This window comes from Sciurus vulgaris (genome assembly GCF_902686455.1).
Source record: "Sciurus vulgaris genome assembly, chromosome: 1".
In the NCBI taxonomy this organism is placed as follows: Eukaryota; Metazoa; Chordata; class Mammalia; order Rodentia; family Sciuridae; genus Sciurus; species Sciurus vulgaris.
This window is the reverse complement of record NC_136461.1, coordinates 17,299,808-17,326,427: the sequence shown is the minus strand read 5'-3', so window position 1 is coordinate 17,326,427 and position 26,620 is coordinate 17,299,808. Positions and strand designations below refer to the sequence as shown.

Here is a 26,620-nt window from a genome sequence, read left to right as displayed (position 1 = left end):
GTGACCAAATACCTGCCAAGGACATTAGAGCAGGAAGAACTCCTTGTGGCTCATGTTCCAGGGGCTTAGTCCATGTCTGGCCAAGACCGTTCCCTGGGCCCCAATGAGGCCGAGCCTCATGGCAGAGGAAAGCTGTCACCTCATGGTAGCCAGGAAGCGGAGGGCGGAGGAGGAGTTGGGGACAAGATAAAATCCCCGAGGGCCTACCCCCAGGGACTCACTTCTCCAGTCACACACACCTGCCTAGTTGCCACCCAGGGCATTTGTCACTTCACGTTGTTAATCCATTAGTCTAATCCACCCATGAATCCACCACCGAGATCACAGCTGCTCATAACCCAGCCATTTCCCCCGTGGACAGTCCTGCTTGGGACACAGGAGCGTTGGAGGGATGCCTCATCTCCAAGCCCTAAAGCCTTAAAAACATTGATGCATTTTGTTATATTCAATTACAGATGTTTGTTCTTTGCCTAGCATTTGAAAGCCTCAGTAGGACCCCCAGCCCTGTAACAGTAACAAAAAGATAATGTTTATTCCTCAAAAGATACAGCGAGGAGAGTAAAAGGACAAGTGCAATCTGAGAGAAGATATTTGCAACAATTTATTACCATAACAGAGAAAGTGTTTATATATATATATATAAACATATATATATGTGTTTATATATATATAAAATGTTTATATATATATAAAAATATATATATATATATATATATATATATATATTTTTTTTTTTTTTAAAGAAGAGAAAACCCAATAGAAAATGGGCAAAGATTGGAACTGGCATTTTCCAGAACCTGTCAACACAAGACAAGATGCTCATCCTCTAGTCACCTGGGAAAGGTAAACTAAGCCTAAGTATCCATTTACGTCTATTAGATTTTTCAAAATTAAGAAGTCTAGTAATTCAAAGTGGTGTTGAAGCTGTGGATCAGCCAAAACCTTTTTTTTTTTTTTTTGATACCAGGGATTGAACCCAGGGGTACAACCCTTTTTTATATTTAATTTAGATACAAGATCTTGCTGAGTTGCTGAGGGCCTCACTAAATTGCTGAGGCTGGCTTTGAACTCACAGTCCTCCTGCCTCAGCCTCCTGAGCCATTGAGATTACAGGCATACACCACTGCACCGGGTCAGAACTCCCATACAGCTGGAAGAAGAGTAAACTGGGGCTGTTATGGGCCTTGCTATATGGGCAATGACCAAACAGACTCCATTTTACCCTGAGACTGCATGTCATGCAGGAAATGCTTCTCCCAGGGAACGCCCCGCCTCTGTGCCCATCAACGTTTGCTTAGTGTAGCATGTTTGGCAACACAAAATGGCAATTCTTATACTATGTGAGATTGTTCTCGTTTTGGTTCCCATTTTTCCTGGACAATGTACCTGGTCAGAATTGTCTAGATGTTAGTGACCATTCTTTAATCATAGCAACAGCCGCTCATGATCAGTGCACTGACCGCCTACTCATGGTATGAAAGGTGTGCCCTGACTCCTGGAGGGGCAGAAGGGTACAGACTTGAAGCTGCCCCTCTGTCCCACCAACGGGTGAATTCGGACCGCCAGCTGGTGAATAAAGATGGTTTTGTCTCCTGCTTTAAGAGGAACTCGGTGATTTATTGCAATCTCGCCCTAACAGGGCCAACACTCTGGAAAACCATTTGACATTAGCAAATAAAATGAAAGATGTTCAAATCTTATGATCCAGTGTTTCCACTACAAACTCATGCACGTGTGTACCAAGGGACGTGTATAAAATATTTATAGCAATATTTTTCCTTTTGGAAAAAAAACCCTGGAAATAATCTAAATACCATCACCAGGATAGTAGAAATATAAATTGTCATTTTTTGGGGTGGTGCTGGGGATCAAACCCAGGATTTCATGCCAAGTACACTCTCCCCTGGAGCTATAAACTGACCTCCCCCAAAAATATATTTTAAAAGTGGAATTTTATGCAGAAGGAACGGAAGAGTCACAAGTAATAAAACAAATGAAACTAGAGATACAAAATTAAAAATAAATACAAGTTTCAGGAGACTATATACAGTTAGGGCTCTTTATAAAAAGCTGGAAAACACTAGCGAAACTAAACAATGTATTGTTCAGGAAAGCATAAATTTAGGGCAGAATTATTATTTTTTAAAGTGAGGAATGTTCAGGAATGAGGTTTCTTTGAGCAAGCGGATGGAGGAAGGGTGGGGAAGGCCACCGGTACGGTACTCCAGCTGGAAGGCATTCAGTCACACTTTCTTTCTTTGATATTTTAGAAATACAAAATATTGGGGAGCAGGAGGCTCCCCATGAAGAAAAAGCAAATTATCAACAGAAAATCTCAATAGCTGGAATCGAAAGAGCCCAGGAAGCAACATTTTTCAAAGCGTTGAAGGAAAAGAACTTTGGAATTTATATCTCTAGCTACACTGTCATTTAACACTAGAGTGAAATAAAGGTTTACTCCAGGTCTGAAAAGCACTGCCACATGAAGACCTTTGACATCACCACTGGTGTTAAGTACAGAGTACGGGAATCACTGAATCTGGGAAGAAGCAAGGAGAGACCTGGGGGTGAAGGTGAACCTGACCTGGTGCATTTTATTCATCCCCAATGACGGCCAATGTTCCCTCTCCCCCAAGCCATACAAACTCAGACCCCAAACTATCAGCTCGTACCTGGCAGTCAGGAAATGAAAATCGACATGACAAAGATAATATTTAATATCCATATGGGGCCCCCAGTTAGGAAGTCAGGGTAATTCAAATTACTGATGAGGATGTGGTGGAAGCAGGACTTTCCACAAGTCGCTGAGACCAGCATAAAGGGTGAGTGGTTTTTTTAATGCCAGGCCTTTTGCTGTGAAGCGTGCCTGACTAAGCTTATGGCAGGACCCGGCAACTCTACCCCTAAGTACAGAAACCATCCCAACACTAAAACTACTCTCACCAGGTTCAAGAAAGTCTACCTCATGTTGCGTATGTAATTAGAGCTGGAGGCCAACTCTGTGTCCACCACTTAGGGGATGGGTAAGAAAAATGTGGCATACGATGGAATACCAGGCAGTGGGCAGAAAAAAGTGGACTGGATTTGCGTCCAGCAATATGCTTAGTTCTTCAAAATGATGTTCGGTAAGGAAGGTGAGAATCAGAATATTTATCATTGAATTTCACACTTATGTAAAATTTATGGGAAGTCCTTTATGTGAGCTTTGAAGTTGCTTTAAGGAGGAGAAAGACAATGGATATGTAAGGGGAGAGAATTGCAGGCAAAAAGAACTGTGGGTGCAAAGGTCCTGGGGTAGGAGTGTGCTTGGCATCTAGGCCTGGAATTTGTTGCTGGAGATGGATCCCAGGGCCTCACGCATGCTAGGCAAGCACTCTGCCCCTGAGCTGCACCTCAGCCCTGAGGCCTAGGATTTAGAGGAGAGGTCTGATGCCCATTTGGGAGGTGTAGGATGGTATTTAAATCAAATTAGATGGTATTAATCCCAAGGGGATGAGTGTAGATAGTCAAGAAGTCTGAGGCCAAACTCTGAGACGCTCTGATATTTAGAAGTCAGGGAGGTCGTGAGGTGGGGGAGAACCAAGAAGGTGTTCCCAGAGGGAGCGAGCAGAAGGCTGTGCCCAGGATGCAGGATTGGATGCAGGGGCAAGGGTGGCTTGGAGAGGGCTCCAGAGAGACGGGAAGGAGAGTGGGCCCAGCACACAGAGACCTCACTTCTGAACGGTTTCTCTGTCCCGGGAAGCGCAGAGGTAGACAGTGCCCCAGGGGCTTTTCTGGTCAAGAGCGAGTTTTGCTGGCTGGTTTTAACTGTCATGTTTAATGAATTACAGGGGGGAAAGAACGCCAAACAGTGTGCTGTATGTTAGGTCCTTAGGCCAAAGTGACTCCATCTGGAAAATCAGCACCTGCCCACCCAGGCATGACCTTCCTGTTAGGCCCGCTCCCAAAGAGTCCCTAACTACCAAAACCATAGCAAAGACGCCAAGTAACAATCACAGGGCCAGGCGGGTTATTTTTTAACTACTCCACTATATACGGCTATGCAGGTAAGAAGCTTCTGCAGGCTGCTGGGCCTGTCAATAAGCTTTGCTGGAACTCAGGGGTGTGTCTCTGGATATTTGCGCCAGCTGCCCTAACACTGTAATGATGCAGTCACTTTACAGCAGCACAATTCAGAGTAGCCAAATTATGGAACCAGCCCAGCTGCCCCTCAGCAGATGAACGGATCAAGGAGACGTGGCACATACACACCGTGGAGTCTTACTCGGCCAGGAGAAGAATGAAACTATGGCATTTGCCAGCAAGTGGATGGAACTGGAGAACATCATGCTAAGTGGAGTAAGCCAGACTCGGAAAGTCAAGGGCTAAATGTTTTTTCTCATAGGAAGAAGCTACAATAAAGGAAGGGGAAAAGATTGTGGGGTCAGATAACATGAGGTTACGGGGAAGGTCAGTGGAGTAGAAAAAGGAGATGGAGGGACTGGAAAGGGAGGAAGATGAATGAAGGTAACAAAATCACACCGTGCACATGTGTGAATATATCACAGGGAACCCCACCTTTATGCACATGTACAGCACTGATCAAAAATCAGTAAGTGGCCAGACAGGGTGGCGCAGGCCTGTAACCCCTGAGGGTTGGGAGGCTGAGGCAGGAGGGTCATAAGTCCAAGGCCAACCTTAGCATCTTAGCGAGGCCCTAAGAAACACAGCCAGACCCTGTCTCAAAATAAAAAATAAAAAAGGGCTGGGGTGTCGCTCAGTGGTTAAGCACCCTTGGGTTCAATCCCTGGTACCATAAATAATAAATAAATAAATAAATGCACGAGAGGAGGGAGGATCGATAGAGGGAGGAACGGTGGGAGGAGGGGATGGGAGTGGGGGTGCCAGGGATAGAAATGGAGCCAATCAAATTCCATGCTTGTGTGATTTTGTCAAAATGAACCCAAATATTACGTATGACTCTAAGACTCGGGCTGGGGCTGGGGCTCAGTGGTACAGCGCTTGCCTGGCATGTGTGAGGCCCCGGGTTCGATCCTCAGCACCACATATAAACAAATTAAATCAAAGATCTGTTGACGACTAAAAAAATAGTTTTAAAATACCCCAAAACTATAAGGCTCTAATACAAAAACTTTAAAAATAGCCCATTTAGAAAACATGACTATAAAAAAAAGTTAGAGGGACATATCTACGGTAGAAAAGAGCAGGAGCGAGAATTAAGGGTTTGGTGGAAAATAACAAAACAAGAGAGGCTCCGCACGTCCAAGGGTCTAGTGCACCATGAACTGAAGATCCTGGAAAGAGCATCTCCGCCAGGGGACCAGGGAGCAGGTGGCGCTCCAGCAAAGCACAGGGAGGGACACTTCGTTCTTTATTATGCAGAGCAAACCGCCCCACTCAAGGACCCTTCAATTCAAAGTTGTAAACACTCATCGTTAATCTTTTTAAAAAAAATTCCTTTCACTACCATGAACCTCCCAGGGCAAGAATAGGAAGCTGGAAAGAAAACGAATTAATTGTTCTATTTCTCTGAGCCCCATGGAGGCGGGTGGCATTCCATGACAGCATCAGGGACCCAGGTAACGTTCATCCCAGAGATTGAATTAGACCCTCCTGACCATGCACAGAGGGCTCAAGGCACCAGCGACCCGAAGGCCAGCCTCGCTGCTACCTGCTCCTCACAGATGCAGACACTATCGAAACCAGGTCAGCGGGATGTGCTGAACCACACAAGTTCGCTTCTCTGCCAGGAAATTTTTTGTGCAGGGAATGGGTGTCCCTGGGACAAAGGGCCACAGAGCTGAGACAATGGCCCTGCTGTGTGCTCCCCTACAGTGGGCCCAAGACGATTTCTGGACATTTTTGTTGGGTTACTGTACACCCACAAAGAGCGACTTAAAAAAAGAAAAAGAACAAGATGTAACAATTAGACGGCTATTTCCAGCAGGCATTCAAAAACTAACAGATCCACAGAGGTGCCTGTGACTTCTTGCAACAGACTCTCACTTGTTCCCCTGCCTCCAGCCTCTCCCACACTAATCCAATCTGCACAGGGTGTGGCAGGATTCGCCTCCTGAAAGCACAGATCCGATCTTGTCACTTCCCTCGCTCAAGCACTTTCCATGGCTCCCTACTGCTTTTAAAATAGTCAGCTTTGAAGATCTTCCATACTGGAGTCTCTTCCCAGCCTATCTCCCGTGATCTCCTTTGGACTTGTGCCAAACAGAAGCTTCTCTGTCCTGCTTGGCTCTCTTGCCACTCTTTCTTCGACTCACTCCTGCTCATCATTTACTCTGGGTTTACTTGTTAGTTCTGGGGAGCATTCCCTGCTATTCCCTCCCTACCTGCGACCCTCCAGGCTGCGCTAGACGCCTTAGCAAGAGGTTCATCCAAAACCTTGAACTTCCTCCTATCCCAGAAGGATCTGTCTGTCTTGTAGCTGTTCATCTGTCTTCCTTCCAGGTGAGATGTTCTGGTGGGTCAGAGGACACTTTGTGTGATGCAACGCCTGTGTGCACCTGGAACGAGAGAAGCCAGGAGTCCCTCGCTGACAGAACGTTCTTCCCGACTCTGATGATTTACTCTAGCTCTTCTTTCCTCTATCTTTGCCGTAATTCCAGTCAATGTGTTTTCTTTCTAAACCACACATAATGCGGTCACTCGATTTATGATGAGGTGACATTGCAGTACAGCAGAGAAAGGGTACTCTGTTCACCAAGTGGCACTGGGTCAAATGGGGAAGACAAGGAATCCTAACCCTGCCTCACACACATACCAAGATGGATTTCATGTGGATCGTAGATCCAGAGAGAAGAAAGGAAACAATACGACATTTGGAAGAAAACTTGGGAAAGGGCATGGTGGTGCTCACCTGTGATCCCAGTGCGGGGGAGGCTGAGGCAGGAGGATCTTGAGTTCCAGGCCAGCCTCAGCAACTTAGCAAGACCCTGTCTCAAGAAAGTTTTAAAATTTAAAAAGGGCTGAATATGTAGCACAGTGGTAGAGCTCCCTAGGTTTAATTTCCATGACTGGCCAAGTTCAAAGCCAGCTTCAGCAACTTGGTGAGGTCCTTAGTGAGACTGAGTCTCAAAATAAAAAATTAAAAGGGCTGGGGATGTGGCTCAGTGGTTAAGCTCCCCCGTGTTCAATATCTGGTTAAAAAACAAACAAACAACAACAATAGCAAAAAACAAAACCAAAAACTGTAGGATACAAAATTAACATGTAATACCAGTTTCATTTCTATGTAACTAGCAATGAATACTCTTAAAAGGAAATTTTGAAAACAATTCCACTTACAATAACATCCCAAAGAACAAAATACTTAGGAATACAAAAAAGGTCCAAAACCTGTTCACTGAAAACTTCACATTTTGTTTTCAAAAACAAAGAGCAAAAAAAATGGAAAGACATCCATGGTCATGGATCAGGAGATTTAATATTAAGATGGAAATACTGGACTGGGGAGGTAGCTCAGTTGGTAAAGTGCTTTCCTTGCAAGCATAAGGTCCTGGGTGCAATCCCCAGCTTTGCAAAAAAAAAAAAAAAAAAAAAAAGATGTAAATACTACCCATGCTGATCCACAGATGCAACCCAATTCCTATCAGGATCCCAGTTGATCTTTTGCAGAATTGACAGGATGATACTAAAATTCATATAGAGACATAGGAACCCCCAATAGCCTAAATAATCTTTAAAAAGAGAAACAAAGACAGAGGACAGAACAAAGTCAGAGGACTCAAGCTTCCTGAATTTGAAACTTACTAGAATTCAGAGACCAGAAATATACCCTTATATTTATGGTCATCAGTTGTTTTTGACAAGGGTACCAAGATAATTCAATGGGGAAAAACAGTCTTTTCAACATACAGTGCTAGTTCAATTGGATATCTACTTGCATAATTGATATTAAAATGCCCAATGTGCACATAAAATGAGTGACTTGCATTTCCCTTATTCATCAGTAGGAACTAATGCAGACTTATATCCTTATTAATCATCAGGGAAGGCAAATCAAAACCACAGTGAAGCTAGGTGTGGTGGTGCACACCTGCAGTCCCAGCGGCTAGGGAGGCTGAGGCAGGAGGGTCTCCTGAGCCCACAAGTTCAAGACCAGCCTGGGTCACATAGTGAGGCTCTGCCTCAAAAAAAAGGTGGGGGGGGGGGGGAAGAGGAGATGTCACCTCATATCCATCCAAGGACTGTGATAAAAAAGATGGATGATAACAGCAGAGTAAGAATGTAGAGAAATCGGGACCCTCAGACATTACCAGCGGAGATGTTTGATGATGAAGCTGCTTCAGAAACGGTTTGTCACTTCACTGAGTTTCCTTAAAAGGTTCTGTAGCTTGGAGCGTGGAGTTGGGCTCTTTGTCTCGAGAACTCAAAGAATGAAATTCATGGACACGAGGGTGGAAGCAGAGTAACAGGATTTACTACAGTAATAGTCGTAGCTCCCAGAGAGGAGGGGTCCCCAGGAAGGGATACCAGAGTGGCTCTTGTCTAGGGGTTTATAGGAATCTACAGAGTTGAAGAAGACCCCCACCCCTCCCCAGCCCTGGAAAGTCGCTCAGAGTCCACCAGCTCTTCATGAGCTCTTGGTCCACTCAGGTTACCAGGCCCCCTTTCTTGGATGGGAGTTCAGGTGTCAGACAGTGGATGTCTTCCTCTGAGTTTTTTCTGTTTCCACAGAAGTCAGCCTGACCTTGATGAGGCCCAGCTTGTGTCTGTAGCTTCTCAGCCCTGCTGAACAGAAACCTGACCTTGAAGGAGCCAGAGTTCCCTGCCTGTCCATTTGACCCTTCTCCTGCCTCCCTTTGACATAGAATTATGATGCAGCATGCCCAAGTGACTTCAAAATAAATGTCTACCCAAAACGTGTGTGTGGATGTTCACAACACCAGAATTCCTAATAGCCCCCAAAGGGAAACCACCCAAATATCCTCCACCCGGTGAATGGATAAAAAAATGTGGCGTGTCCATATGATGGAACATTATTCAGTCCTGTAAAGGAGCGAAGCATTGATTCATTGATGAACCTTGAAAATATGCAAAACACAAGAATCAGTTACAAAATGTGACATTTTGTATGATTCCTTTTATATAGTATGTCCAAAATAGGTAGATCAGTACAGGGGAAAGTGGAATAGTGGTTGTTGGAGGCTGGGGAGAGGGGTCAATGGGAAGTGACTGGTAATGGACATGGGGTTCCTTTCGTGGATGATGAATTTGATTCTGTTAATGTTTTTACAATTCTTTGATTACATATAATAAGCACCACTGAATTGTGCACTTTATTTTTTTATTTATTCAGTACCAGGGATTGAACGCAGGGGTGCTTAACCATGGAGCCACATCCCCAGCCCTTTTTAATATTTTATTTAGAGACAGGGTCTCACTAAGTTACTTTAGGGCTAAGTTGCTAATGCTGACCTTGAACCTGTCATCCTCCTGCCTCAGCCTCCCAGGCCACTGGGATTACCTGTGTGTGCCACCACACCCAGCAGAATTGTGTACTTTAAAAGGTGAACTCTGTGGTGTATGGATTATAACATAAGCTACTGCTTTTCAAAAGGTAGGCCACAGGATGACAAAGAACTTCCTTTACAGACTTTATATATAAAACTCTTCCAAATCGCCAATGAAAAGGGAAGACAACAGTATTTTAAAAACTGGAATCAAAGACTGAAAAGTAACTTCACAAAAGACGACGTTAGTTCAATCCCCAGCACTGCCAAAAATTAAAAAAAAAAAAAAATCCAAAACCAACCAAAGCATAAAAGATGACATCCAAATGACCAGTAAACATGTGGAAAAGCCATCAATTCAATTACTTACCAGGGAACACAAAGCCACAAGGGGGGTCATCGCCCACTTCAGAAAGACTAAAGTTAAAGATTCTGACAGAATTCTAGTGCCGGGGAGGACGGAGGGACGTTCTGCATGTGTACTCGTCGTGGGAACGTGAGCTGGTGAGGCTCCTTGGCACTATTGATGAGGCCCACTGTACCCTCACCCCACGACCCAGATTCCTCTACCCGAGTTGGGCACGCATGCACGAGTGTGTGTGCACGCACACGTGTGCATGCGTGTATATGCATGCGTGTGCACATGTGTGTGCGTGCGTGCACGTGTGTGTGTGTGTGTGTGTGTGTGTGTGTGTGTGTGTTCACGATGAGAACCAAACCACCGAGCTGTTGGCAGCGGCACTTCTTGCTCACCCCAACTGGAGACGCGACTGTCCCTGACAGTAGAAGGGCTGGCTGCGGTTGTATTCGTGTGAAGAAATGCCACCCCGTGGGAAGGTGTGCCCTCCAACAGTGACAACAGAAACAGGTTTCACAAACAGGATGTGGTGAGAAAGCAGCCGGAGCACAAGAGCGTGCGCTGTGCGGTTTACCGAGGGAATCGAGCTGTGCGGGTGGCAGGCAGCGTGGTGGTGGTCGGGAGGGCGAGGAGAGAAGGCTTCTGGGGTGTGCTCGTGGGGGGGTCTTCCTTCTTTCTTCCTTTTTAAAATATTCTTGCTGGTTCCATGGATGTGCCCAGTTCATGAAAAAATTTTAAGCTGCAAAATCTTTTCAAGCTGCACAAGTGTGTGACCTGTGCGTGCGTTTGTGTTGTACTTCAATTAAAAAAAAATTCTACTTGCCAAAAAATCCAACCCATTCTTTCAGCCTCTTTTTAAATGCCCTTTTATTAACAGTCACAGTGTCTCTGGGATACCTGTAATTGAAGGCAACTCTATTTATTTTTGCTGGGGGAGGTTTACCGGGGATTGAACTCAGGGTCACCCAACCACTGAGCCACAGTGGGTCTCACTGAGTTGCTTAGCGCCTCGCTTTTGCTGAGGCTGGCTTTGAACTCATGATCCTCCAGCCTCAGCCTCCCGAGCCGCTGAGATTACAGGCAGGCGCCACTGCACCTGGTGAAGGTAACTCTGTTTTCTCTATGCACCTCTGTGGAATCTTTTTCTTTTCTTTTCTTTTCTTGGTACTGGGGGCGGAACCCAGGGGCGCTCGACCGCTGTTTTAGTTAGCTTTTTCACTGCTGTGACTAAAAGACCAGAACAATTGTAGATGAGGAAAAGTTTATCTAGGGGCTCACGGTTTCAGAGACTTCAGTCCACATTTGGCAGGCTCCATTCCTGGGGTCTGAGGCGAGGCAGAACGTCATGGTGGAAGGGTGTGGCAGAGGGAAGCAGCTCACATGATGATCAGGAGCAGAGAGACACACCACTTATCAGATACAAGATACATACCCCACGCCACGCCCCCAGTGCCACCTCCTCCAGTCACTCCCTACCCACCGTCAGTTACCACTCAGTTAATCCCTCAGGTTAAGGCCCTCATAACCCGATCGTTTCTACTCTCTACCTCTTGCGTTGTCTCTCACACGAGCTTTTGGGGGACACCTCACATCCAAACCATAACAACTACTAAGCTACAGCCCCAGCCCTTCCTATTTTTTTTTTTTTTTTTAATTTTGAGACAGAGTCTCACTAAGTTGCTTGAACTTTGATCCTCCTGCCTCAGTTTCCTGAGTTGCTGGGATTACAGACATGCGCCAGGGTGCCCTGCTTTTGGGGGCTCCTTTGATGACTTGACCTGGCTTATGAGAAAGCAAGAGATTGGAGACCAGTCCCTTCCCAGGTGGGTCACATGAATGAGTCTGCCACAGCCGTAGGCTTATTAGCTGCTGTCTCAGGACCAGGTGATTGGAAGCCTAGGAAGGGTGGAACTGGGCTCGGAGCCCGGGGTACGATGCCTAAGCTCACACTAAGGCTCTACCACACACCTGCCCACACCACGGCTCTCGCTGGGCACAACCCACACGGCCGGCTCCATGGACACGGGGTCTAAACCCTTGATAATGATGCAGTGCAGCCACTGGACGTTCTGATACGCTGCCGCCTGAAATAGTGCCACACACCTGCCACCGGGCAGATTCTGCACAGTTCCTGTCCCTCTATGCGACCAGCTTTTAGACTCAACATTCGCGACAGGAGTCTGATGGGCAGAGCCTAAGTCTAGACCTTCTTTCCAGCTGCCAGGGACTCTGGGAAAATGAGGGTTTGGCCTTTTCAGCCTTTATGGCAGAAGGTGTCCTGGATGCTCAGAGGATTTGCCAGCGTGGCAGTGGTCACCAAAAGCATGACAAGGGCCCACTGCGTCCTTGAAGGACAAGTTACTGCCCTAAGCCTGTTTCCTCGTTCACAAAATGGGGATAACGGCGGATCCCATGGGTGGTCTGATAAAGGGGCAGAGGGACTGTTGGTGTAAAAGGCCCCTTGTATGCTGGGCACAGTAGGCTGGTATTTTTATGGTAAATATCATTATTGGTGATTTGAGGGTTTTTTCCTAATGTCTCCTATCATCTCTGGGGTCCCCAAACCTTGGCATCTCAGTGCCTGGTTTCTAACAGCAGGCTGTGAGATGCGATTCCACTTGTCATATCTGAGCACAGCAACATGTTTTCTAATTCACGGAAAGGTCTGCTGTGGGGGGGCCTGCCGTTCCCTTCAGTCTACAGACATGTGTGAAAGGGCTCAGGTATTCCCTAAGAACCCCACTTACACTGTCAGGGAAAGGCGGTGTTTAGACAAGACATTTGTTAGCTCTAAACTTGATTGGAAATAACTCAACACATGTTTGAGTTAAACCTTTTTTTATTTTTAAACTTTCTACTTTAAGCATTTAATATCTTTTATGGACTCAGTGGACAAAGGAGGGGACATCTACTCAGTCAAGCAAGGCACCTTGTCAGAAATAAAATCCAGAACCGTGTCCCCGGTGACAGGACCAGCCGCTGTAGCCTGGAGAGCAGGGACCCAGGCTTCCTGTGCGTGCTGGCACCGCAGCCTGCACGTGGGGGCCCTTAGAGGGTGCTTCCTGAGTTATCTTCGTTAGTTAAAAACAAGACACTAAAATCCTTTTATCTGCATCCCCTTCACCCCTCTGTCCCCCTTCTTTCCTGCATGTCCAAGTCTCCATTTAGCCAAACTCAGGCTGCAGGTGGAGCTCAGTGGGGGAGCACTTGCCTGGCTTGTGCAAGGTCCCAGGTCCATCCCCCCGGGTTGCAATAACAGCAAAACAGGACAGAGAGCAGAGGATGACTCCGCTGCGAAGAGCAGAGTCTCTGGGCTAAAACATTCCAGACCATCCTTTTTAAAGCAAAAAAATTTAAGGGAGCATATCTGTTTGGGGCTTGAGATCTCCAAGAAATGGCTTTGCCCTGGCTAGGTGACCTTCCTCCCCTTGTCCCTGGTGCCTCAGTAGCAGGGTGAGTGAAGCAGGAAGCCGGAGAGCTTGGATGGGTTGAGAAAGGGCTTCGATCATGGAGGCCCAGAGCCTGCTACCAAATGGCTTTCCCCTGCTTTCAGCTTGGAAGACAGACCCCTGGTCCCCACGCAGTCACAGACAAGCCTGTCCTCCTTTCAGCTCACAAAGGGATCTGTGCTTCTTTGGGCCAGGATGGCAGGTGAAACACAGAAAGGGACCTGGTTTGGAGTCCAGTCGTTGTAACTCCAGCTGTGTGACTGTGGACAAATACTGATTATTTTTGAGTTGGAAATTTTCATGTGCAAATGGACAAAATAATGCCTTCCAGGGTTTTGGGGAAAACTAAATCTTATATGGGCTAATTTATGTGAAAGCAGAGTACAGAGTACCTGATACTAACAGAGGTTGAGACACGGAAGGAAGAAAAGATGGTGGTGGAGGAAGAATCTGCCTATACTTCTCCAGAGCTATTTGAAGGAGTGTTTTTATAGTGGAATAAATGACCTGTGTGACCTGGGCCAGTCCTCTTACCCCATTGCCCCTTGATTTCAAAAGGGATTTCTGACCCCAAGAGGAGAGACTTCTTGATCTTGTGGGTAAATGTCAGACTAGGTCACTTTCTATGACACAGTATTTATTACCTTGTTTAAGATGCACAATTGAGTCAAAGGGACAGAAAGAATAAAAAAGAAACGGGGGATCAATCCATTGTAAGACGTGTTCTGATTTCAGAATCTTTAAAATGTAATCAAATGTATGTAAGTATGTAACTACCACATACCATTGTAATTATGCTGGTTCCCAGTTACTAATGGTCTACTGGGGGCTGGGCACTCTATTCAAGCTGTAAAGACTTGCGATAACCCGTGAGGCAGTTGTTTCCATTTCTACTTGGTGGTTCGGAAGCTGAACATAGAGAGATGGTCGCTTCTCCAAGGTCACACACCAGAAAGTGAGGCTTGGAAGATAAGTCTTCTTAATCCTAAAGTGCTGTCCCTGATAAGCAGATTGTTCTCCCAGCTCAGGATGAGGGATCAGCTCTCTGCAGAGAAATGGCTGGTGAATGTGGTGTTTGAATATGTCTTGAGTATCTGCAAGGTGACCAAGAAGGACAGAAGTGACTGAGTTGGAATCTAATCCATCTCCAAATACTGATCCCTGGAGGTAAGGGGTTAACAGGACTGACTGTTTAGAGTAGAGAGAAATGAGACTGAGACAGGCCAGTCCACCTACAGCGGGGAGGAGGGACCATGATGTGACATCCAGGGACAATGTGACAACTTTTATTTTTGCTATTCCTCAAGGTCACCCTACTCCTTCTACTGACACTTTAATAACAGAGCAGAAAACTTTTGAGAAGAATTCCATTTTCTTTTTAACCTTAAAGCGGGGGAATGTGTGGACCAATTGTCACGAGCTAGCTAGCGGTCACCCAGTCCTGGAACAGGTTATAAATTAACAAGTTGTTTTTTGGTTAGTTAGTCCAAGTTAGTTCCCCTGTGCCTGATGATGAAATTGAATGTTTTGCTCTGCAAAGCTGTGGGTATGGCACCTCATCTGAGATGACCCCAGGGGCAGACCCCTCTGTGACACTCTCAGAAACACTCCTGGACCCACGCCTCCTGACCAGCAGAGTCAGGACACATGTCTGTCTGTCTGTCTGTCTGTCTGCCCGTCTGTCTAGTTAGAGCATTTGTGGGCAGAGAGCCAAACCCACGTCAGTGGGTTCTCAGCCTAGCTCCACCTCATCAGATGACAAAAAAAAAAAAAAAAAAAAAAAAAAAAGTTGCACAGCTTTTCGTAGAGTGGCAGCAGGGATGAGGACACGGGTGGGGTGGGCCAGGCCAGAACGAGGTTAAGGACCTCCTGAAGCTGCAGGATGGCATGGAAGATGCCTCTGCCCACGGACCGGAAGAGCGGCCAGAGAAGCCCGCCTCCAGGCCTCCACTCTGGAGGGAGCTCCTTGGACAGCGGCAGAGACAGCGCCAGGGCAGGGGTCACCGGGTCTCCACGTGGACATCAGCAGGGCCGAAGGTCACCGTGGCAGGCTGCTGGCTGCTGCTGCTGTTTGGGTCCAGGGCAGAAGGTGTCGCCGGCTTGGGGCTCTTGGGCTCCAGCTCCCGCCTTATCCTCATTTTCCTGTAACGAGAGGCACAAGTAGCAGGGAATGGGAGTAGGGTTCCGAGGAAAGGGTCAGCGCAGATCATCACGACACCACATCACACGGTGCAACTGCTGACCGCAGAATTTGACAGCTGGAAGGACCTTAGACATCAGCTGGTCTCACCCTTCAATTTTTTGTTCAGCTTATTTAGTTTTATTTGTTCCTATTAATGAATGAACGAAGTGTCAGAGGAGCGACTATATTCAGGACAAGATGAGAATGTTACATGACTTTTGTTCAGAGGTTTAGTGTTATTTAAACTCTGCAGCCTCAAATGCTTGCTAAGTCTATTGCTAGAAATATTTAAAAGCTTTTTCTTTTTTCTTTTTGTTATGGGGAATTGAATCTGGGGTGCTTTACTACTGAGCTGTCCTTTTTTAATTTTTAATTTTGAGATAGAGTCTTACTAAGCTGCTTAGGGTCTCACTAGTTTGCTGAGGCTAGCCTCCATCCAACTTGCAATCCTCCTGCCTCAGCCTCCAGAGTTGCTGGTACAGGCGAGTGTCACTGGGCCTAACTTCAAAGCTTTTTACATCACTGAGAATGTACTTAAAAGATATATCCTGTCTTCAGTTCATGCCATAAAAGTCAATAACTAACAACTATGAATTCTAACACCAACATTTTTCTTTTTTTGACAGGATTGTTTTTAAAAAGTTTACATCCTCCAGAAGTGGAACAAACATTACAGTTAGCACCCCAAAATATTTCACCAATTTACCAACTGTTGAAAAGTTGTCACATTTGGTTTTCTCTCTCATCTGTCTTTCTGTCTCTCTCTTTGCATGTGCTCAGAGTTCTTAAACATCATGAGCCAACCGTGAGCCACAGGCAGACGGATCCCATGACTTTACTCCTTTGGGTGCCTATAAAGAACAAGGGCGCTGTCCCGTATGCTCCTGACTCAATCATCACACTCTGAGACGCTTCCATTTTAAAGATCATGGAATCGAGACACAGGTTTTGACAGAATGAAGATGTGCCCAAGTCTCAAATCCCAGCCCAGGCAGCAGTGTGAACAGGAACTGGGGTGCCCAACCAGATGACCACCTGGGAGAGAGGCCCACAGCTCCAGCAATGAAGGAGAAGAACGGGGCATCGGTGTGATCTGATGCCACTTCTTGGTTTGGGATCGACCCAAATGGTAACACCATAAGTATTTTTAAGAATAACACTTAATGTTACCGTTGTTGTTATGGTTTGGATATGAGGTGTTCCCCAAAAGTTCCTGTGTTAATGCAGGACTATCCAGGGGTGCAATGACTGGATTGTGAGAGCTGAACCTAATCAGTGGATCCTAGTTTGAATGGAGGGTGTGGTACCTGTAGGCAGTGGGGTGCGGCTGGCCGATGCGGGTCACTAGAGGTGTGTCCTGAGGGGCTCATCTTCCCTGCAGCCCTTGCCCCTTGCTCCGCTTTTCAGCTTCCAGGAGGCGAGTAGCTTTTTTCCACCATGCCCTTCTGCCATGATGCTCTGCCTCACCTGGGGCCCAGAGCCATGGAGCCAGCTGACCATGGACTGAACTTCTGAAATTATGAACTTAAAATAAACTTTTCCTCTTCTAAAGTTGTTCTTGTCAGGTATTTTGGCCACAGTGACAAAAAGCTAACAGTTATTATGACATGTAACAAGGGGAGTGTTTTTTTTTGATGCCAGAAGGACTGGGTTTGAATCCCACCTTGGCCACTTAGGGCTGAGCCACCTTGAACTTGTGACTCAGGCCCAGCACCGGTTTCTACACTGAAGGGAACAGACAGAGCCCAGGGCCCAGAGCCCAGAGCCCAGGGCCTCCCGTACCTGTTGTACATCTTGAGCAGGATCAGAACCACGGTGAAGATGATGATGACGACCACCACAATGGCCGCCACAATGGCTCCAGAACCTGGAGGGGAGAGGAGCCAAGATGGCGACTGTGGATTCAGTTAGATGTGCAATGTGGGGGGTGCCCTCCGCGCCACAGGAAGCAGGACAGGAACTTCCAGCCCTGCTGGGAGGAGGTGCGGGACCACTCTCCACGTGGCTCTGTCCTGGGATTGACCGGGAGGGATCCAGGACATCACCATCTCTCCTCCTTCCCCAGGACACCTAGTTTTATTTGAATTTAAAGTAAACAAAGAATAATATTTTAGGATGTCTTTGCCATGCAAAAAATTTGACACTTTCTTATACTAAATGTTTGCTTATTGTTTGTCCAAAAATCTAATTTAAATGGGAATTCTGGAGTTTATCTGGCAACCCTACCACCAAAGGTCAACTGGCAATGTCTGGCAACGTTTTCGGCTGTCACAACTTGGGGACAGGGGACAGACAAAGGAATTGCAGCTAGTATCCTGGGTGGGGGTCAGGAATAATGTAACTGAGGCACAAGGCAGCTCCCCACACAGAGAATTATCCAGCAGAGGTTGAAAACTTTAATTAAAGTCTTTAAGATGAGACTCTTCAGGGAGGAAAGAGCCATGTTGCCCTGGGGTGGGTGGCCTCCCTGCTCCTCCTAATTTCCCTTCTGGTCTTTCTTCCTATGAATATTTGTACGTGATTTTTGCTTTGTTTTTATTTTAGTTAACCTTTTTATGAATATTTGTACGTGATTTTTGCTTTGTTTTTATTTTAGTTAACCTTTTAAAAAGGCATGATGTGTATTCACAAAAGAACCCAAATCATAAGCTGAGTACACACACCTGTGTAAACAACCTCCCTATCAGGAGACAGGCCCGCACCGGGATCCCGGCAGGCCTGGCGCCCCCTCCAGGCAGCCCAGCGAAACTCCTCCTAGTCTCTTCTACCACCACAGGTGGGTGCTACCTGGCTTTGAACTTCCTGTCCTTGGAAAGGGTACCGTTTAAATGGAAGAGTACCTTTTGCATCTGGTTTCTTTTATTCAACATTATGTTTCTATGCACATAATCTAATGGTTGTGACATAGTGTGTATAAAATGTGTATGTGTGTATATATCTTATGTGTGTATATATCTAATTTCTACATTTATATCATCACAGTATTCCCATGTACCAGTCTTCATAATCAACATTTATTATTTGACATTTCATGGGTTAAATTATTATACCTTGTTAAGTTATTTAGAATATGAGAAATGTGGGACTAAACATCCTCATACAACTTTTCAATATTCAGGATTATTTCCTTCAAGTTAATTCCCCAGGGCTGGGGTTGTGGCTCAGGGGTAGAGCGCTTGCCTAGCATGTGTGAGGCATTGGGTTCGATTCTCAGAGCCACATAAAAAAATAAATTAAATAAAGATATTGTGTCCATCTACAGCTAAAAATATTTTTAAAAAAATGAATTCCCTAGAATCACATAGATTGAAGTATGGACATGTTTATGGTTCTTGATATTTTCGTTATCAGTCCTGACATGGATGTTGATTTTGAGTCTAAAATTAGGGACCAGGAGCTGGTATTGAAATTAGAGTCCCAGATACTGAACTTGTTTTTAATAGTGAAAAATGAAAAGAACGTAAGTATTCTCAACATTTGAGAATATTGGGAATTGGTGAAGATTATGGTGTTCCCGGACAATGGAGTGCTGTGTAGCCATCAAAAGTCATGAAGAAAATATGTAATTACATGGAAAGAGGATTATAATATTAGAAAACAGAATAGGGACCATGCTTGCATTTTTACCATGCACCTATTTTTCCATATTTGAGAATATTTCCTTAGGATAGATTTTCCAGATATAGGATTAATAAGTTATTTAAAGATATTAATAGAGATTTAATATGCACATACAGGGTCACATTGGTGAATGCAGACATGGGGAGATGACCCGTGGTTCTTGGGGCAATGAGGTCTTTTTCCTCCTCCCTTTTAGCCTGTATTTATACTTTCAGAATTATCTACAAAAATCACGTTACTTTTGTATTACTGAAACAAGGAGAGGTATTTTGCCTGTCTGTTTTATGGGAAAAGTTTGAAACTGTGCTGGGGCTGAAACAAATAGACCTGGTCTACGGCAGAGTTTGGAGAAGAGACGGTGAATCCAGGGCAGATTCACATCAAGGGTGGACTTGCACCCCCTGCCCCAAAAGCCTTGGAGGACCGCGGCCTGTTTGTTTAGGAAAAACGGGAGCCTTCCCATCTGACCCAGTGTCTGCTAGGAACTATAGGGAGATCTCTGAAAGGCTGCCTACCCAGCCGGCAGCAGGATGACCTGGGGGACCCCACCCCAAGAGCGACCCCTTCTGGGTCTCCAAGGAAGAGATGCGTCCCGCCATCCATCCAGGCACCTGTCTGGGTTGTATCACAGCCTGGAGCAGCCACTGGGGACACTCTCCTTGGGTGTGGAAGCCTGTGCTCAGGTGGAGGTGTGAACCGTTAAACACACAGCCAGCTGAGGGACCGGAAGAAGCCCCACTTCTCCTTGTGCAATCAGCTGGTTTTCTGAAAGATCTGTCCTCACATTTTTCATTCTAGGTCCCCCTCGTTCCTGGCAAGATCTCCCCAGGACTGGCTCTTCCCTCCTCCATTAATTTACTCCTTTAGGAGTCGATGGGATGTTTTCGGCTTGCAAAATAGTATGAAAGTAATACTGGGGAATGATATTGGCCAAGTTATGTTGATATCATGTGTGTATGTTAAAAAAAGGTAACAAAGAATCCATCATTAGGTACAACTATTAATGTATCAATAAAAATATGGAAAAATAATGTGAAAGTAGCTACATTTTAAAGAGACATCCTCAAAGAGAGATTCAAATTTCCATTGCCTTCTAGACCTTAAGACTCCCTAATAAAAATAACAGTAAAATAAATCTATAGTAATAATAATGATACTTGTTAGGAACTTAGTATGGGCCAGAGGCTATTCTTTTTTTTTTTTTTTTGTGCTGGGATTGAACTCAGAGTTACTTAACCACTGAGCCTCATCCTCAGCCCTTTTAAATTTATTTTATTATTTATTTATTTCTTGGTGCTGGGGATTGAACCCAGGGCCTTGTACCTGTGAGGCAAGCACTCTACCAACTGAGCTCTATCCGCAGCCCCCTTCTTTATTTTTTACTTTGAGACAGGGTCTTGCTAAATTGCCTCGGGCCTCACCAAGTTGCTGAGGCTGGCTCTGATCTTGGGATCCTCCTGCCTCAAGCTCCCAAGTCGCTGGGATTATAGGTACGCACCACCGCGCCCAGCACCAGAGGCTATTCTAAACTCTTCCAGGGATTATGTCTTTGAGTTCTTACAACATTTGCATGAGGCAGCTTCATTAACATCCCTATCTTATTGATGAGGAAACTGAGGCCCAGGACAGAGGTTATGTGCCCCGGGTCATGCGGTTGGCCAGTGGTTGAACAGGGACTGAGACCCAGACTGTCTGCGCTCTTGACCTCTGCACCAGGAGCTGACCTGGCCCACCTTCCCCAGCCTTCATGCCAGGTGGCCTTACTCTTGTACAGGAAGTCTTCGCCCCTGGTGGTCATGTTCAAGAAGAAGGTGGTATCCCCCAAAGCGGTGGCTGTGGTCATCTTGATCCTGATGAGAACACAGAAATTTTGCTTAAAACCAGAATAAGCCATACTATTCCTTTTGGTCTTTATCTGGATGACCGTAGAATATTCTAGCTTGCAGTTTCTTTTTTGACAGCCAGTAAACCCATGGCCCATTACTAGCTACCCCCTCCCAGTAGGGGGTGTTGAAAACGATACACAAGGTTTCTAAAGAGCTTCATTCTTCAAAGAAGTTTAAATTCATTCAATAGTGTTCATTCGACTCCTCCTGTATTTCAAAATACTTAAAATGATCTTCTAGAAGCCATGTGAGGTAAGTGATGACACGAAGCCCTCAGGGTTACACGGAGCCCAGGTTTACCCAGTGCAGTTTAACCCAGGTGACCTCCCATTCAGCGGGCCTTTCTTCACCTGGCAATAAGGCCTGGAATGGAGATTCTGCATTTAGAAGGGTTTTGTTTTCGTGTTTGGTACCAGGGAGTGTCTCTGTCTCCAGCACCTTGGCACAGTCACTTATCCTCTCTGTCACTGAGAAGTGGCTGTCCTCTGTATTGTGCTGTGGAGCAAGGAGAGGCTCAGAGTGGTTGAATGATTTTGCCTAAGTCACACAGCAAGGAAGAGACAGAACTTAGATGTAAACATACTCTCTGAGTGAACAACGTGTGTGAGTGTGTGTACATATATATATATATATATATATTTTTTTTTTTTTTTCTTTTCCCTGATACCACAACAAATCAAAATTCACAATACTAAACTGGTGGTGGTGGTGTGTACACGTAACCACACTACTCAGGAGGCTGAGGTGGCAGGATCATTTGAGTCCAGGAGTTTGAGCCCAGCCTGGACAACAGAGAGGTCCTGTCTCAAAAATATTAATAAACATCACAATCCTATAATGTCACTCTTGAGGGGCAAGTCAGGAGTGTGGAGTTAATTTGATGTCATGCCACCAGAAGAAACAGTTGAGATTCTTCGCCATGAATGCCCACGGTGATAATTACAGATCATTGCTCTGAACTGTAGGGGTTAAGAAAAAAGGGGAAACAAACTGGGGGGGGGTCTTTTTTTTTTTTTTTTAGACAGGGTCCTGCTATGTCTTCCAAGCTGACCTTGAACTCCTGGGCTCAACACCCTCCTTCTTTAGCCTCCTGAGTAGCTGAAACTGCACCTGTGCATCACTGTGCCCAGCTACACATCCATTTTGCTATACTATTTCAGAGTGGTTCTTTTACTACAGCTGTGGACAGCTTGGTGACCCATGAAGAATAAGTTAGATGTGGTGGCAGACATCAGTAATCCCAGTGACTCTGAAGGCCAAGTCAGGAGGATGGCAAGTTAGAGGCCGGCCTCAGCAACTAAGTGAGACCCTGTCTCAAAATAAGACATAAAAAGGGCTGGGGATGTGGTTCAGTAGTAAAGCGTCTCCGGGTTCAATCCTCAGTACCAAGAAAAGAAAGAGAGAGAGAGAATTATCTTGGGCTATTTATAATTCTAAGAAGCCAGAAGACTCAATGCAGCCACACCATCTTCTAGAGAAAAGATATTTTGTATATTAAAATATATTCTGTGTATTAAAATATGTACATATTTTCTTTTTTAAAGTGAGATTTTGGGGGGATATTGGGGATTGGATCCAAGGGCATTCTACCACTGAGCCACATCCCCATCTCCTTTTAAAATTTTTATTTTGAGACAGGTTGGGGTCAAACTTGGACTCCTCCTGTTTGGGATTACAGCTCTGTGCCTCCATGCGGAGCCGAAGTACTTTCTAAATTACAAAGATGAATATAAAAGCATCCCACTTACTTGCCACTCAGATTTAACATATCTACAGTCACATTTTCTTCAGTTCTTTATTAAAAATTGAGATGAAGTTGAAGTCGCTTTTGTCTCAATCCCATTTTCTCCCTTCCTCAAGAAACTGTGACCTTGACCATCAGGGATATCCCCATCAAAGCTTTAAAACGTTCGAGGCAGACGGCTCTACCCTCAAACGTTCTGTACAGCGGGGCTCTGCGCCTTTATTAGATGGCTGGCAAGCGCCCGCTGGGCCACCTGGCGCCACGCTAGGTGCTGGGAAGACCCTAGTGAAGTCACCTCCTTGCCTTGGGAAGCTCACCCTCGGGGGAGGGTGGGGAAGAGAGTCTGTTGGGTTTGCTGCCATCATCCCGGGGCTCAGTCTTCCCCTGTAGGTGCACCTACATCCGGCAGAGAAAGCCGTTCCCTGACTTCCCAGCCCATTTCCAGCTTCTCGGCTCCTGACACCGCTGTTGCTGAAGGGCCGGGACGGTGGCCGCACCATCTCCCGCCATGGCTGGTGCTGCTGGGTCTGGGAGGGTCACTGTGGGTCCCCCGCACTCCTCACAGTGGTCCTCCCTGAGAATCCCCGCCTCCGGCTGCAGCTCCCCAGCCTCCCAGCTCTGATGGACACGGTCAGCCTTCCCCTGCACATGTCCACTGGGTCAGGACATTTGCTCCCAGCCCGGGGACTCTGGCGACTGTGGCCTGCACTGGGGTCCTCACAGCTTCACAGTGGCCGGCGGCCGCCTGGCCCCGTTGATCCGCAGGAAGGGTTCTGCCTTCACCCTAAGTCCAGGGTCTGCCTGTCGGTTCTCCTTCCCAAGGACCTAATCCTCAGACTCCCACCAGGAGACCCTGAGGGGCTCTGCCTGGGCCCCTCGCCCACCACCGTCTTCCGCCTGGCCTTCTGGGCTCCCACTGCCTTAACCGGGCCCAGCCGGCCAAGCCCTGGGCCAGCCGCCCTCGGAGGACTCCCACGGAGAGAATTGGCCGTCCTGTCCCCTCCCTCCCACGGCAGAGCTGCTCTGCCAGAAACGCCACCTCCTGTTGCAGTCACTCTGTCTGGCAAGTTCATGGCCGGGGACTTGAAGGGAGAGACTAAGGGTCTGGGTCTTCTCCCCGTTGCCAGGGGAAGGACTGGAGCCAGTCACCGAGTCCCTCCCAGCTGAGTTCGCTCTCTGTAAAGGGAGGGGCCTTTCTCCGAGGGAGCTGAGGCTCGGGGAAAGGCGTGGAAAGGCCTCGAAGTGCTTCCTAAAGGGCAGCTCTAAGCATCGCAGTGGGCAGTAGTAAATAGTTGCTGAGCGAATTAAGAGGGGGATCTGGAGCTCCAATCAAGGAAAAGTTCTGTCCATAAAAATAAGCATGGACACACACGAGAATGTGGAGTGGAAGTCCCCCCACCTCTACTCGCAAAGAGAAATGCTGGCTCTCACGTACAGTCGTCCATCCCAGCATGCAAAGGGTGTTAGGTGCAGTCGCTAAACCTTGTGCTTCTATCCTCAGCAGCATCAAGCCGAGAAGACTCACCAGTGATGCTTTCTTACAATTCCTTTTAAAAACAGAAATGCAGGGCTGGGGATATAGCTCTGTTGGTAGAGTGCTTGCCTCGTAAGCACAAAGCCCTGGGTTCAATCCCCAGTACCACAAACAAACAGACAAAAAATAGAAATGCAAATAGGTGGCCACTGATCAAGGGTCACTCTGAGAGAGAGATGTGGTACAATCACTGGATAACCCAAACTGCACCTGCAGAAACTCCTCGCGAAAACCAACGTGTGACCTGCACAAGTGACAGAAGCCACCATCTGAGCACCTGCCACAGGCCAAGACCTTGTGCCAGGTGTTTCTTACCCATGCACTGGTTGTGCAGAGCTGGGGATGGAGCCCAGGGCACCTACCACTGAGCTACACCCCCAGTCCTTTTAATTTTTTTGAGACAGGGTCTTGCTAAGTTGTCCATGGACTTGAGATCCTTCTGCCTCAGTGTCTGGAGTGGCTGAAATTGCAGGTGTGCTCCACAACTCCCGAACTTTCCCCTTGTTTCAGCTGAGGACCCCAAGACCTGGGACTATAAAGCTTACTTTCCACATAGTCAGGAAGCTGTAGAGCTGGGGTGTGAACCTGACGTTGCAGTTTGCAAAGTCCACCCACCACCATCACCCTGCTCCTGATTTGCACCCAATGGGGTCCATGAATAATCACTGCAAAAATCCATGGGCATACACAGGCACACACACTGACCCGTAATGCAGCACCTACGGACACAGGACACAGGCTCCTCCACAGGTCCTTCAGGGGCGACCTCCTGGGTGCTGAGTTCCAGGTGCAGACTCTCTCTCCGATGGGCCCAGTTCCTCCTCTTTCTGGGAGAACAGTGAATAATCCCAGAGCAGATCTTGCCTCATCTCAGGACCGAAGGCTTTCAATTACATCTCTGTTCCTGCCACATCAGAGAAGGTGGGAGGGGGGTGGTGAACATCTATGGCCAAGGATGTGGGTGTTTTCATGTGTGGGACCTCGGCGACCGTTGCTGACCAAGTGAGGTCCAGCCGAGGAATTTTAGAATCAAGTGTGGCTGAGATCAGGGTCCATGGTCGCAGAAAACAGGGAGGTTCCAGGGAGGGTGAGGCCAGTTTTCACTGACAGAGGCTAATTTAATGATAATGATGTTTTGTGCGACAGGCACTACACTTTACATGCTAGATCTCATTTAATCCTCAGACCTATTCAGTAAGGAGGGGGCGATCATTGCATCCCTCTACAGATGGGGAAACTGAGGCTCAGAGCAGAGAAGAAACCCCTAAGTTCACAAGCCTAATATGAAAGCCATGGTAGGGTTTAGGTAGGGGTCTGATCACAGCCTCTTCTCCATAAACCCTCATTGGGTTCCCGCTCTGGGAACGCACGAGGTATAGATGCCCCGAATCAACGTGGGGTGTTGAGAAAACCCACTCAGGTTAGAGTTCAGCAGAGAGGCGTGGCCCTTGTCCCAGGCCCTGGACCTTGACTATGACCCGACTGGACCCGGTGCTTGGCCACACTCTGGTCTCTGCCTTCAGCTGAGCCTTAATCACATTTACAGAATCTGCAAGGAACTGTTGTTCCCGGGGGCTGGTGACAAATGGCCCTGCGTGGGAGGTCAGTTTGGGAAGCGATGGAGGGTCATGAACGTTTACTTGTTGACTCGTTCCTCAAGTGTGAGAACCATCTGGGAAATAAATGCAGTCTGACCCCCTCTCCAAGCTGGCTCCGCTAGGGTACCCCTTTCCCTTTGGCTTGCCTTACAAGTTCCTGCCTGATGTAACAACAAGGACGTTGCCAACCCCAGCAGACGCTCCCACGAAGTGCCAACAGCAATGCAAGCGTAGGTCACCCATGAAGGCCCTGAACCTACCCAAACATTGGGGTTGACTTCTGCCCGTTACCTAAGAGTTGCCAGGCGCCATGCCTTGATCTTCTCCAGAGACAAGGACCTCGCTGTGCCCTGAGCAGCCCCCAGAGCTACTGAATGCTTCGTCAGAAAACCAACCTTCATGTTGGCACCCGTAATTTTTTTTTTTTTTTTTTTTTTTTTTTTGGTGGTGCTGGGGATTGAACCCAGGGCCTCGTGCATGCCAGGCAAGCACTCTACCAACTGAGCAATAGTCCCAGCCCCCTCGTAATTTTTAAAAATTCAAAACTGACGTTTTATTTTTCTGAAGTTTATCATTTTTTTCCTGTTCTATTTCGTTGTACAAGAAAGCAGAATGCATTTTGATTCATCGTACGCAAATGGAGTACAACTTTTCATTTCTCTGGTTGTACTTAAGTTTATAATTTTTACAAAACAAAAAGCATGTATCGAATCCAGCAGAACTGATAGAATTTCTGTACCAGCTTTCACAAAAGTCAGCGATTTTGAAACTGGTAACCAAT

At 46.7% G+C, this 26,620-nt stretch overlaps 1 protein-coding gene across 4 annotated transcripts in view; it reads right to left on the bottom strand.

Annotated features, from left to right (window-relative positions):
* Window positions 1–13,126: 13,126 nt before the first annotated feature.
* NCMAP (non-compact myelin associated protein) overlaps window positions 13,127–26,620 on the bottom strand; it is a 32,997-nt gene continuing 19,503 nt past the window's right edge. Inside the window, exons 2-5 of one of the 4 annotated variants that reach the window (XM_079143560.1) lie at window positions 24,947–25,145; window positions 20,842–20,927; window positions 17,239–17,323; window positions 13,127–15,416 (exon numbers count right to left, since the gene is read on the bottom strand). In XM_079143560.1, the coding sequence (XP_078999686.1) occupies window positions 15,275–15,416; window positions 17,239–17,323; window positions 20,842–20,920 (306 nt within the window). In that variant the 5' untranslated portion in view covers window positions 20,921–20,927; window positions 24,947–25,145 and the 3' untranslated portion in view covers window positions 13,127–15,274. Of the gene's footprint in view, window positions 15,417–17,238; window positions 17,324–20,841; window positions 20,928–24,142; window positions 24,306–24,946; window positions 25,146–26,620 lie in introns of those variants that run through there. The other 3 variants (XM_079143563.1, XM_079143561.1, XM_079143562.1) reach the window with 3 other exon arrangements.